A 14258-nucleotide genomic window follows, 5' to 3' on the forward strand; every position below is an offset into this window, starting at 1 on the left:
CATTTCTTCAGTCTGTTGCTGACACTCATGCCAACACATGCTTTTCTGGCTACATATAGGTCCCGTGCAACGTTTCAGGCCAGCGATTCACAGGCAATGAGGCTGGGTCTCCAGGAGAGCTGCACGGTCACCTGTCTTTCCCTTGGTATGGTTCCAGCATGTACCAGAAGCCCTCGTGGAGACTCAGAAGAAAGAATTTGTCTCTGGGATCACCCAAAGCTCACACACCTTGGCCACTCTGTGAGGATAACAATTATTCCCACTTGCCAGCTGTGGCCTGTTTATCCACTGACTCAAGTTCATTCAGCTCTGACTCAAGATCGCTAATGAGCTCATTTTACTGACTGCAAAGCATGGCCTGTCGAGGGGGACACAAACAAACCCCCAGAGATGGAGACACCCCAGCAGCCTTCTCTACTTGTTACCCTGATGTCTGGAAATAAAAACCAGCATTCAAAGTGGTCACCTTATAAGTACAGCATGATCCTAACCTTGTGAACAACAACAAAACTCAAAAAGCCCTCAAACCTATATATAAGTGGGTCTATGGCATTGAGGCTAGAAGCACAAACTTTCAAGCCAAACTGTCCGGCATGGAACCTTGGTTCCAACACTGTAGTGGGCTGAATGGTGGCCCTCACCCCCAGAAGTATGTCCCCCTGGAAGCTGTGGATAGAACCTGATTTGGAAAAAAGGGTCTTTGCAGTTGTAATTAAGTTAAAGGGCTTGTGGTGAGATCATTCCAGGTTAGGTTGGGCCCTAAATCCAGTAAGCGTCTTTAATTATTTATTTGCTTATTTTTTTGGCCACGCCCCCAGCATGTAGGATCTTAGTTCCCTGACCAGGGATAGAACCCATGCCCCCAGCATTGGAAGTGTGGAGCCTCAACCACTGGACCGCCAGGGAGGTCCACAGTAAGCGCCTTTGGAAAAGAAGACGGGCAGAAGACGGAGGGAGAAGGTGACATGATGACAGGAGCAGAGATTGCAGTGATGGGCCTACGAGCCAGGACGCAGCAAGGAGAGCCCGCGGCCACCGGAAGCCAGGAGAGAGTCAGGGGACAGGGATTCCCCCTCGGAGCCTCCAGAAGGAACCAATCCTGACCATACCTTGATTTCAGACTTCTGGCCTCCAAAATGGTGAGAGAATAAATTTCTGTTGTTTTAAGTCATCCAGATTGGGTTAATTTGTTACGGCAGCCCTAGGACCCTGATACAAGTATCGACACTTGCTAAGCTGAGTGACCTACTCAGCCTATTTATACATCAGTCTCCTCAGCTGAAACGTAGAGATTTTAATACTCCCAGTTACGTGGGGTTGTCGTGAAGGTATGCAGAGTGCTTCGAACCGTGCCTGACACATAGTACGCACAATGTATATTATCACTACGTGCTTCCTCGTCATGAATATACATTGTATAGGCCCTGAGAAGCGTCTGAGCAATATCTCTGAGTACCGAAATCAAAAATAATATTTACTTTCTTTATCATGCTTCTCTGTGTTTCACAAATGATGCAGCAGGGGCATGCATCAGTTTTGTCATCGGAAAGCATTTATTCATTTTAAACGATCCTTTTACTTATTGAGATAGACAGCTGCACACCTGCAAGCTCATCTTCAGATAAAAAGAGCCGTGCTATGTTTTGCAGTGATGGAATCTTTAACCAACACGCATGCCCGCTAGCAGGAATCACAGTGTGGTGATTAATACCTGAGAACTACAAGGCACACATTGCTACTCCTTCAAAAGTCGAGAGGCTCTGAAAAATTGCTTCCACTTGCCTATAGCAAGGAAGCCCGATTTCCTGGTATGTGTGCTTCTGTTTCCACACTAATAGTGCTTCCATAATAACAGTGTGAAACTTCCCAGATTTCATATTACATATGATTCCATATTACATACAGATTTCATATTCTGTCCTCAGAGTTTATAAACTGACTCTGCTATTCAGCTCTCTAGCTATTTTCACTAGAAGCATGGCACAGTGCTTTAATTTCATTGACCCATTTCTCTCATGAAAAACACTCTTTTTGTAATGAAATACTTAGCCTGACCCAGCCACCCTGGAGTTAAGGATTATGAAGGATGAGAATGTAATGCAACATAAAACAAGTACCACAGGAGGGACACGGGGAAGGACGCTGACCAGCAATGAGGAGGGGGAGGAAAGGCACTGATGCTTCAAAGCTCCCGGGGGACCAGACAGTGTGAAACCATCCGTCCTCCGCAAAACCCCGCCGCCCTAGCCCAACGAGAGGCGGGGTGTTGGCAAGTGCTTTTTAATAATCACTGTGAATTTGTGAACTATACCATCTGCAAAGTATTGTTATCAGCAGCTACTTACGGCCACCTGAAGGAGGCTGGCTTGTAGCCCAGTGGGAACGGAGAGGCTGCCCAGTCAATGTTCTTATTCAAGGTCACCCTACAAGTGAGCCGCAGGGCTGGGCTTACAGCCCTTCCCTACTTCTGGCGGGTGCTGACAACTCCCCTAATCACATTCCCAACTTCAGTTCAAGACCCTAAGTTAGGATAGTTAAATTAGGTCTGAAGCTCTTCTCCATCTTCATGGCCCCTGTGATTCTTATTTGACCTCCAAGGAGTTGACCTCGTCAAACTCTGCCTTCCCCAGCACACTCCCACCTCCTCTCTGTTTTCCCTGGGTCCCCTGCCCCTCTCCCCTTTGGCAGAGAGACGCTGTAGACCCGAACGGAGCTCAGCAAGGCTGGGTGGGCTCCATTCCATCTTGGAAGAAACTTCGCCCGGTCTGGCCATCTCCGATTCCCCCTCCTGGCTCTTCCAGCTCTGCCCTCTGCTGCCCCAGCTCCTTCTTGGCTCTCTTTCCTTTTTCTGCCTCCAAAATGTCGATGTGGCCATGGACTCTCAAGTTTCCTCTAGAGCCTCCCGATAAGCCTGCTTCTAAAACCTTCATGTCTAGACTTGACTTCTCCCCTGAGCTCCAGACCTCACTATCCAGCAGACCCCTGGATATTTCCACTCCTGTGTTCCAACAGCAACTTAAACAAATAATATGAAGACCGGACTCATGATCTGTTCCCCTAACCTGCCTCATGTCTGCCAAGCTCTCAGCATTTGCTAAAGCATCAACACCCGGCTGCTGGCCAAAATGGAAACTGCCGCATCGTCACGGACACCCCTCCCTTGCCCCACACACTCGAGATTCACTTGAGTCAACCTTCATCACATCTCCTGCCTCTGTTCCTTACTCTCCCTTTCTTTCCAGGATCCCAGTCCCTGCTCTTCTGGGGTGGGCTACCGTGGCAGTCCGTTAACTGTTCTTCCAAACGCCCCATCGGACACACCCAGGGTTTCCAGAATGCTTTCCTGAAAGAGATCTGATCTCACTAGTTTGTATTCAAAGCCGTCCATGATTTAGCTTCTAACCCACTCCCTCACTTTCCAACCTTATTCCGTATGTTAAAGTAACGAAACAAGGAGGCCATTAGACGGAGGTGTTCTAATGCCTTGGTAGCCTCGTGGCAAAGCAAAACCTACACCAGAGTCAATTCACTGGAATCTGAGAAAGTGAAACTTAAGAACAACCAATCACAAATAGCCAGCAGCCTTTCCCAAATAAGGCAACCACTTACACTACAACCAGTCAAATGATTCCCTTGCTTTGCTTCAGCATCTCCTCTATAAAAACCTGGGCCCCAGCTCCTGCAGGTGGAGCGCTCCTAACCACCTTTGGTTTGGCGCTGTCTGATTCGAATCATATATGTTCAAATAAATTCTGGAAAAATTTACAGGTCAGTTTACCTCTTAACAGTATCCGACACTCTTGGTTGCTGAAAGCACTCCATATTCCGCACATGTGGCTGGTAAGTTTTGGCTTCCGTGCCTATGCTGATGCTGTTCTTTCAGCCTCGAGTGCCCCTCTCTTCCAGCTTTTAATGTCCAAATCCTTCCTGTCTTTAAAAGACGCCACTGTCAAGTTTCCCAATTCTCAGCGCAAATGAGCTGCCTGCCCACTGGCCACCTGCAGCATCCTTGCCTGAGCCTCTCCTATGACTCATGACTTTCGAGCTGTGTTTTCTCCCTGACTGGACACCTCTGGTAGGGGAAGACGCCCATGTGAGTCATCTCAGAATCCCTCACGGCACGGTGGGCTGCTGCTCCAGGCCTGGGGCAGGCAGGTGTCTCAATAACCAAGCGAACGACCAGTACACTCCTGAGCACCCCTCCCGCAGACCTCCACCAAGGGCCGTGGTACACGTGTGAGAAGACAACTCGGTTTCTGCCCTCCAGGCACTTACAGCTCAGTCCCAGAGATTAGACCAATATACACCAATTAATAAAAAGCAATGGAAATAAAGAGCAGGATCACTGAGAATATACCCTGTAAATACTCTAAGAAGTCAAAGGAGAGGTTCCTTTTTAGGAACAAAATTGGATCTTAGTAATAGGTTTATTTTGGAAGGGTGAAAAGGCGGGCATTCCAGGGGAAGAGAGTAATAGGATCAGGACAGGCAAAGGCATCAAAAGAAGTTGCCCTAACATTCACCATGTCCCTTCTCAGGCCGGTACCCGGGCTAAGTGCCTTGTAGGCATTATTTCGTTTAATCTGGACAACAATCCTGCAAAGCAGATAGCAACGTTGCCGATTTTATAAGTAAGCAGGCTGAGGCTGTAGGGGATTAAGTGACTGGCCAAGGTTACACAGGATTAGTTGGCACAGCTGTGATTTGAAAAGGCAAGCCATGTCCATTGCACCATGCTGTGTCCTCTAGAGCAAGACATATAAATATCACAGGGTGTTTTCTTCAGGAAGGAGACTCTTTGTATTGATGCATAATTCAAGGTGTAAAGCAATGAACACAATGTGTAATATGTGTAGGGTTTAGTACAAGTTAGCTGACTGAATGCAAGTCTGTCCATCTAGAAAGAGAAGCAAGAAGGCTCAGCAATCAGACAAGAATGCTCTGGGGAGAAATGATTAAGGAGGGCAGCCCTAGAATTGGGGAGTACCTCCAGACCAATGGAAAGCACAGAGGTGGGACACGGACTAAGAAGTTGGAGTAATACCACCCACTTCAGTTACAAAGAAAGAGAAATAATCCAACTGAGCACAGCTTTGTCGTAACGAACATCCATCCTCAGAGGTAACGAGTAAGAGAGAAAGTGATGGGAGGAAACATACTTGGTCTCGTTGGCACATCGGATCTTGCAGCCTTCCTTGGGAATCACCAAGCCCAGGTGCATTCGGAGCCTGCAGTTCGTGGGTCCCGTGTGCGGCCACACGTGGGTTCCCGGGTGCATGACGGAATATTTGATCTGCACAGAAAATGTACCACCCTGTTCATCCATTTACCAAGGTGTGGGAGAACTGCTAAAAGTACAAGATTACTGTCAATTTAGATTAGAGCCTTTGCGGAACTCAGAATTTATATTCTCGTCTTATTTCTTTGTGAAGGAACTAAAAATAAGGACTCCCATTTTCCACAGAGCTATAAACACTGAACATTTTCCACCCTCCATGCTGCCGTCGAGGGCATGAAATTATGTTTTATTAAAAAGCAAGTGAAAAAAGAGGCCTTCAGTGGGTCAAAGGAAATAACCGTTTCTTTGTAAACATCAGCATTCCCAGTTATTCCCCTAATAACTGACTGTGTTCTTCCCAGCCCAGAAGACATTCTTGGTACCTGTCCTCTTCTGCATCCTGTCGTCTCGGGGAATTTATCTAGTAAAGAACAGGTTTTAGGAGCTCCTTTACAGGCATTTTCATTTTTCCTTCCTAGAACAATAAGTGATAAAACCACTGTTAGAAACAAATCACAGTAAAGCTTTAACTCATCCCGTTTTGACCATACACAATCTATATTGTCCTCCTCACTGTAAGAATGAGAAGGCCCAGTAAACACAAGAAGACACAGTGTCCTGTTCCAATAAACAGTGACCGGCGCAGCAAGGACCAGAACCTTCCACCCAGCCGTGGACTCTACCGTATTTGACTAAGGATGTCTAACGGACAAGGCATGTGCTGAATACTTATTTTTCCCCCTGTAGCAGGCAGAATAATGGCTCCCTCCCAAGGATGACCACAGCCTAAGCCCAGGAACTCGTGAATATGTTATGTTACATGGCAAAGGAAAATTAAAGTTGCAGGTGACATGGAGATTACTAATCAGCTGACCTTTAAAGAAGGAGATTATTGTGGATGAACTGGATGGGCCCAGTGTAATCACAGGGTCTCAATGTAGAAGACGGAGTCAGTGCCAGAGTGATACAGAATGAGCAAGACTTGACTGGCTATTGAGGGCTCCAAAGACGGAAGGGGACCACAAGCCAAGGAATGGGGGCAGCCTCTAAAGTGAATGCAGCCTTGATGGCACTTTGACTTTAGCTCAGTGAGACCCAGAACTGTAAAGGTAAAACATCTGAGTTATCTTAAGCCACGACATTTATGGTCATTGTTATAGCAGCCACAGTAAACGAATCCACCCCCCAGCCCCCGAGGAGGGAAAATAGCTTATGTTACACTTCTGACCTAAAAGTGCATTTTCTAGGACTATATTCTAATAACTCACACATTAGTTTTCACTGAAATTTAATGTATTTTCCAATGTACAGCTCATCTTTTATGTGCTGATAAGAATAGGATTTCAGTGAAGAGGGGAGGAGGTCTCTGAGAGATGGGGGTTTCTCTGAGGGACTGGTCAAGAACACAGATTTTGGGACATAGTCTAAAGCACCCTGGGCTATGTAAATTCCTTCACCATCGACAAAATCCCTGTTTCTTAATCATATCTTGAAAGATGTGCTCAGGAAGGTACAGCATCGTTTGCTGTCACGGAGGAGGAAAACAATGTTTTTTTTTTTAAAAGGTAGATGGGCTTCCCTGGTGGCGCAGTGGTGGAGAGTCCGCCTGCCGATGCAGGGGACGCGGGTTCGTGCCCCGGTCCAGGAGGATCCCACATGCCGCGGAGCGGCTGGGCCCGTGAGCCATGGCCGCTGAGCCTGCGCGTCCGGAGCCTGTGCTCCGCAGCGGGAGAGGCCACAACAGTGAGAGGCCCGCGTACCACAAAAAAAATATAAATAAACAAAATAAATAAATAAAAGGTAGAGACATTGTAATTCCCTATTCAGGATTCCTACAAAGTACTGATACATCTAAGCTGACTTCAACTTTATTTAATTAATGTTAGTTGTGTCCTAAGATAATCATATACTGAGAATAAAATGAGAGTTAACAAGGAATGTATCCTAACAGCAGCCTCCTCAATCAAATGGACCTCGATACTTTAGAAAACGACTTCTGTATTTGTTTTTCCTAAGTAATCTGTCTCTTGAGTAAAATGGTAGTTGCTGTTTTTAGTTACTAACTGAATATGAGTTTAACGATAATGTCAGTTTGAACCAACAGATTCTTGTATACGACTTCATAAAGAATGTTCAAGCCCTAGCTTCCCATGCCGTCGTAAACGCAGGATCTGGGGATGACTTAGCAGTAGTACGAGTTGTGGGTTCTGTGCGTTCAGGCAGCAGCTAGGTGAAGCCTGGGGCCTTGAGGAGCAGCCAGAGGTGTCTGGATTTCCCACGGGCACAGTGGTGAGGGCTGAGCACGTGTCACTTGGAGAACACGTGTGTCTTACCCGAATGATAGCTAATAAATGGGGAACCTAACAGATTGGGTCACTAGGATTGCCGCTTGGTGAGAAGTGAATTACAGAACATCTCTAGCCATGTAGCCACATACATCTTTTCTAGTCTGTAAACACGGATTCTCTGTAGGAGAATCTTATCATTCGTGGATTGCCGTTGGCAGTTTTAACTATTCACATGTGATCGGGAGGGTTTAGGAACGCGACTACACTTCCATGGTGCTCAGCATGGGCCAGGGACCACTCACCTGATGCCTAAAGCACCAGGGAGGGGGACGCTATTAGAATCGTATTTTACAGAAGAGGAAGCGAGGCGCGGAGAGGTCACATGGTCAGTGGCAGAGCGGGAATTCCAGTCCAACTGGACCCAGAGTCCATGTTCTTAACGGCGACCTAAGGATGTCTCCATTACTGTTACATAATGTATGTTTATTATGTAATAAAAACTAGTATCGCTATTATTTATCTGTATGTCAGACCTTTGCTCACCGATCCTGGTCACAACCCCATACTCGAGGCACTATTTTCACCAACATTTTTCAGCTGAGGAATCTGAGGCTCAGAGAGTCAGGAACAAGCCCACATCACACACTAACAAGTGGTGCAGCCAGGACCCCACCTCGGGATCCTGAGTCTCCAAAGGCTATGCTTTAAAGCGTGATTTTCACTATGCTGCGTCTTGGATTTGAACATAACTGTGCAGAACAAACCATTCCGTGGAGGAGAAAACTGCCCAGCAGCTGAACTCGGTGTGGTTTGGTTTTTAATTTATTATTTCTCCCACAGTTTAAAGTAACTTTCAAGAAGTGATAAACGTTGTTTCTTTGGGAAAAATAGCCCCAGAAAGAGATCTAACTGCCAATGCAAATCTGAAAGAATCAACTGAATATTTCATCTACATGTGAAGAATACACTTTATGAGGGATATTCATGGAGGTGAGATTTTTAAAGGCTCTGGGTTGTATCTCTCTGAAGTCTCAAGGCTTTACTGCTGGGATGACAATAGGTTCATCTTGCATGACAACTCTGATCAGTTGACAGTGGCTACCTAGAACACTGTGCTAAGCAGGATTCAGAGGGTCAGCTTGAGCTCATCCAGAAAGGGTACTGGGATGGGTGAGCACCATCTCCCATGGGCTCTGGAAGAAAGAATGACTGTGCGTGTGTGGCGTATTTGTTAACACTATGTTTTAGCGTTCATCGTTATAACAATAAACGAGCAAAACAGATGTTCTGTAACAGTCACACAGCAATTTGAAAACATCTGTGGGGAAAAATTAGTTACGTGTATTTGTTGATTCGGTCTTTTTTTTTTCTCCAACTCAAAAATGTTGATCATTTAAAAAGGAATAAATATACTTCAGAAATGATTGGGTTACTTAGAGAACTTCCAAGATTCCCACTTACATATGGATAGAAATGAAGCTTGCAGCCACAGCTTCAAGGCCTTCAAGAATCCAGCAGCATCCTTTCCTAACTAGGCTAGACAACCTCTAAGTCTTCACGAGTCAGATCCTCATGGCCCTCTTGTCTGAATCTGAGCTCTCAGTGTGGCTAAGAAACAACCCTGCCATCTCCCTCCCCTCATCTTCCTGACCCCTCCTGCTGCAGGATTCCCTCCCCTCTGTCTCCAGGCCAACAGGGCATCTGCCTTCAGGGGTGCCACCCTGCTTCTATGCAAGCTACAATACTAGCTGCCTTCAAAATTCTTTTTTTTTTTTTTGCGTTACGCGGGCCTCTCACTGCTGTGGCCTCTCCCGCTGCGGAGCACAGGCTCCGGACGCGCAAGCCCAGCGGCCATGGCTCACCGGCCCAGCCACTCCACGGCACGTGGGATCCTCCCGGCCCGGGGCACAAACCCGTGTCCCCTGCATCGGCAAGCGGACTCTCAACCACTGCGCCACCAGGGAAGCCCTTCAAAATTCTTTAAACTGTGAAATTTGCGTCCAGAAAACAGTTACTGGGTTCCTCCCAGAAGCCTGGAACCACAAACAAAAGACCACAAAGAACCTTAATAAAACTTCTTAAAAGAGCAACTATGGGAGTTGTATTATTTTATGATCATAAAATAAAACTAGAAATTAATTTCTATTTAATTGACTGCAACTGATTGGAAAACAGATACTTATAAAACACATACACACACTTCTAAATTATTTTGAATCGAAATGGAAATTGAGATAAAAATGAAGTCGTTTCTGGGGGGAATAATACAAATGAAAATATAAACTATAGCTTAAGGAAAGTATCCAAAGCTAAATCCAGAGATCAGTCCATAGCCTTAAGTGCTTTTATTAATGAAGATGAAAGAATGAAAATAAATTTACTAAGAAGTTCTGATTGAAAAGTTTAAAAAAAACGGATAAAATAAACAACAAAAAGAACATGAGGAGGAAGAAAAATATAAAAGCAGGAATTAGAAAAATATCAAAATAAGGTGAGATATAATTTGAGGTTTTTAAAGAACATACTAGATCACTCTGTCAAACTTAAGGAGAGAGAAAAAAAAGGAGAGAGAAAAAAAGAACATGCAAATTCCATTCAGTGGGAAGAAGAATTTAACAAAGATCAAGGAAGTAAAAAATATTTTAAGAAATTACTCTAATTCATGGAAAATCAGGTAAAATCAAAATATATGAAAATTTATAAGTTAACAAATATTGTATTATTCCACTTCTATGAGGTGTCCGAAGTAGTAAATTCATAGAAACAGAAAGTGCAACGGTGGTTGCCAAGGGCTGGGGGAGGGCAATGGGGAGTGTTGTTAATGGGTACAGAGTTTGAGTTTTGCAAGATGGAACTCAGTTCTAGAGATTGGTTGCGTGAAAATATGAATATACGTGACCCCACTGAATGTACACTTGAAAACAGTTGAGGTGGTAAATTTTAAGTTATATGTACTGTGCTACCATTAAAATTTTTTTTTAAATACACAAAAACCTTAAAAGTCAAAAGATTGCCCCCAATGAAATTGTCTCCATTATTTATTTCCTTTCTTGTTTAACACTTTTATATGCCCTATAATGCTTTGCATATTTCAACCTTATTAAAGCATGTGCTTTTAGCAGAGCCTATGGTTTCCGGAAATTACTGCCAGGATGCATACGATTCTGAAGACTTAAGTGTAGGAAGCCCAGTAACTTCTATGAAGCATGAGGATGTTGATGGAACGGAGCCATCAGATGAACTGGTGAATGCTTAAGGCCAACAGAATTGACTCGTTTAGTGAGATGCCAATAGACAAAATTAGCATGTTGTTCACATATTGACCTCATTACGGCTCTATTTAAAAAAATCTTGTTGGCAAAAAGCTGACACAGTCACTTGAAATCATGTAATGTCTCTTCTGTTGGACATTTCCCTGAAAATATTACTGAAGTCGCTCTTCATTCTCTGACGTGTAAATCTTAGTATTCTGGGGCTTCCCTGGTGGCGCAGTGGTTGAGAGTCCGCCTGCCGATGCAGGGGACACGGGTTCGTGCCCCGGTCCGGGAAGATCCCACATGCCGCGGAGCGGCTGGGCCCGTGAGCCATGGCCGCTGAGCCTGCGCGTCCGGAGCCTGTGCTCCGCAATGGGAGAGGCCACAGCAGTGAGAGGCCCGCGTACCAAAAAAAAACCAAAAACAAAAACTTAGTATTCTGAAAGCATACCGACATAAACTACAGTGCTATTTGTCCCATAATATAAACCAACTGCTTATCATCCTCTCAATTTATTTTCTGCAGCTAAAGATGTGACACATGCTGTTCAGTCTTCAAAATGGATTTACTTTTGTTCAGCTACCGTTAATCCAGGTTAACTTGAATTTTCCATAAGAGAGTTGGAGAGAGCGTTAAAGATAAAATTCAGTGCTTCTCATTTGGAGGACAGATTGATATATTAACTCATTGGACGCACACAGACGGGGGCCCTGTCTGTGTACCTGGGCCTGGGCTCAGCTCAAGGAATATTAGGTTGACTGTGAACCTCTTCCTATTCTTTTTTTTTTTTTTTTTTGCGGTATCCGGGCCTCTCACTGTTGTGGCCTCTCCCATTGCAGAGCACAGGCTCTGGACGCGCAGGCTCAGCGGCCACGGCTCACAGGCCCAGCCGCTCCGTGGCATGTGGGATCTTCCCGGACTGGGGCACGAACCCGCGTCCCCTGCATCGGCAGGCGGACTCTCAACCACTGCGCCACCAGGGAAGGCCTCTTCCTATTCTTGATGAGCTCAGACACGAGTTATTATTGACTTGTCACTCTGGCTTGTCATCACCCCTAACGGCTCTCACCGCGGTGATATCATTTTGGCACGCAACATCGTCTCCAAGGTACAGGAGCAAAAGAGGCTCAGGAAAGCTCCTTTCTAAGGCGTTGATGAGCACACGGTGGGCTCTTCCATTGTGTCTGTACAGTAGGGTTACTCTTTGTAACATATCATTTAACAGGAAAGACGAGGAAAATCAAAATACAACATATATATATTTATCTAAATACACACATGCATATACACACCCATATATTTACATGCACACACACACACACACACACACAGATGAATGTTCCTATATAGTTTCAAGAAGCAACAAATAGATTTTCATAATCTGAGTTTCCCAGGTACTTTCCTTTAAGTCAGGGAACCCTAGCTCTGGGAGGTATCGCCAGAAGTGCCCCCTTCCCACCAGGTTGCAGAGAATGATCTTGAAGTAGCACGCTCACCTTGCTGCCACAGTGTAAACTGGCTCCAGTCGCCCTTTTCCCTCAGGTTCTCATCTTCAGGCAGAAACAGGCCCTGGGCGCTATCCATCACGGCAAGGCCTTCATCTCGGATTAACTTCCAGTTTCTTTCTAAGGACTAGAGGGAAGATTCTGATTTTACTGGACTGAAAATATGCCTGGTAAAACACTTTATAGTGACGTTCAGCTTTTTGTTTGTCTGATTAATAAGTAATGAAATGTTCCCTCTCATCTAGATTACGTATTTCAATTTCCTCTAGGACCTCTTGTCAAGGGTGTAAAAAAACCCACCTAATAATTGTTTTTCAGAACCAAGTGCCTTTGCAGCATAAACATTTCAATAATTCCCAGGAACCGCCGAGAGCAATTCCATCTATAATTTGTTTTCAAGTTTGCCTAAAGGTCGTTTTTTTCACAGACCCTAACCAACCAAGAGGACCGATCTTGTTGATCATTATTACATCAGGACCCTGCCGTACAGTCCACGTGACACTCCAGCATCCAAACTGGAATACAAATCACAGACTTAATTCCACCTCCCAATAGAGGTCCTCATAAAGATGCCATTCAACGTGGTAAATATTAATTAAACTTTCAAGAACATTGGAAAAATATCCATTGGAGCATGTGATGTGTTGTAAAATTAGTAGCAAAATAAAGCCAATAAATGTCCTCGTGTTTAGAATTCAGCCAAACAAAAACATTTCTTTAACTTCTCACTTTGAGGGTGCCGTAGGCTCTGTCAGTAAGTGCCTGGCTGGTGCGGGTAGATCCCATGGGAGGAGAAGGACAGGCTCTCCTCCTGGGAGCCCTCACTGCACAGCGACACTGATGAGCAGTGGGGATGGCAGAGGGGTGGGTGCCATGGGGGACAGCAGGCCAGGGCAAGCATCCGGAGTGGCCGCCTAGGAGGAAGTGCTACCAGGAGAAAAGAGTAAACATGGCATGAAAGAGGCTAGGTTACACATGGAAACCAGGATTTTGAAACAATAATAATTTCAAACATTTCTACATTGCATGGGAAGTGGACGCGGTCGTGGAGTCTACGGGTCCCCAGATAGCGAAGAACACAATAGATGATTTCAATGAGAATCAGGGCTCAAGAGCAAGGAAGTAAAGCTGATGAGTTACAAACACATACAAAAAATGGAAGCAACAATTAGCATGCTCTGAAAATGGACTGTGCTGCCTTATAAAACAGGGGTCTCTATTTTTTGAAGTATTCAAGAGAAGGCTGGATGACCAATTACTGGGTGGAGCAAAGCACAAGAGAAGGTGTAAAGTGTTTGTACCAACCCGTGCTTTATGAATTAACGACTCAATGTAGGAAAACCGAGAAGGAGCCAGGAAGACGGCACGAGCAGAGGACTCCACCGAAGACAGATACCCTCAGAGATTTGTGTGAAGACACGGTACCAACTTCAGCCAAACCCAGGGAACGCTTGTGACATAGTGTGACCACATCAGGTATATTCCAGTATTCTAGGGCAAGCGGTAGATTTTAAGATTAGATACTGATTTTATACCGCTTTTTTCTCCCTTGTTACTTTGAGTCTATTGACATTTCTTTTTAAAAAAAATTCAGCTTTGAGGCTTAATGAACATATAAAACTGTAAGATATTTAAAATGTAGATCGTGGTAATTTGATATACATATACATCGTGAAAGGAATCTCCCACCTGATTAATTAACACATTTATCACCTCACATATTTATTTATTTGATATTTTGGGAGTGAGAACATTTTACTTCTATTCTCTTAGCAAATTTCAATTATACAATACGGTGTTATCAACTACGGTCGCAATGTTATACATCAGATCCTTAGACCTTATCCATCATATAGCTGGAAGTTTGTACCCTTTACCCAAACCTCTCCCTACTTCCTTCGCCTCCAGCCCCTGCCAACCACTTCTCCACTC

The 14258-nt window shown here is 44.8% G+C and overlaps 1 protein-coding gene across 4 annotated transcripts in view; it reads right to left on the reverse strand.

Moving 5' to 3' along the window:
• The window catches only part of ASPH (aspartate beta-hydroxylase), a 228333-nt gene that overhangs the window by 20899 nt on the left and 193176 nt on the right, over positions 1-14258 (reverse strand). For all 4 annotated transcript variants that reach the window (XM_081214293.1, XM_081214294.1, XM_081214291.1 and 1 more), the window contains 3 exons: positions 12318-12453; positions 5662-5753; positions 5160-5293 (listed from right to left, as the gene is read on the reverse strand). In XM_081214293.1, the coding sequence (XP_081070419.1) occupies positions 5160-5293; positions 5662-5753; positions 12318-12453 (362 nt within the window). The remainder of the gene's footprint in view (positions 1-5159; positions 5294-5661; positions 5754-12317; positions 12454-14258) is intronic.

This window comes from Mesoplodon bidens (assembly GCF_964165515.1).
Source record: "Mesoplodon bidens genome assembly, chromosome: 16".
Lineage (NCBI taxonomy): Eukaryota > Metazoa > Chordata > Mammalia > Artiodactyla > Ziphiidae > Mesoplodon > Mesoplodon bidens.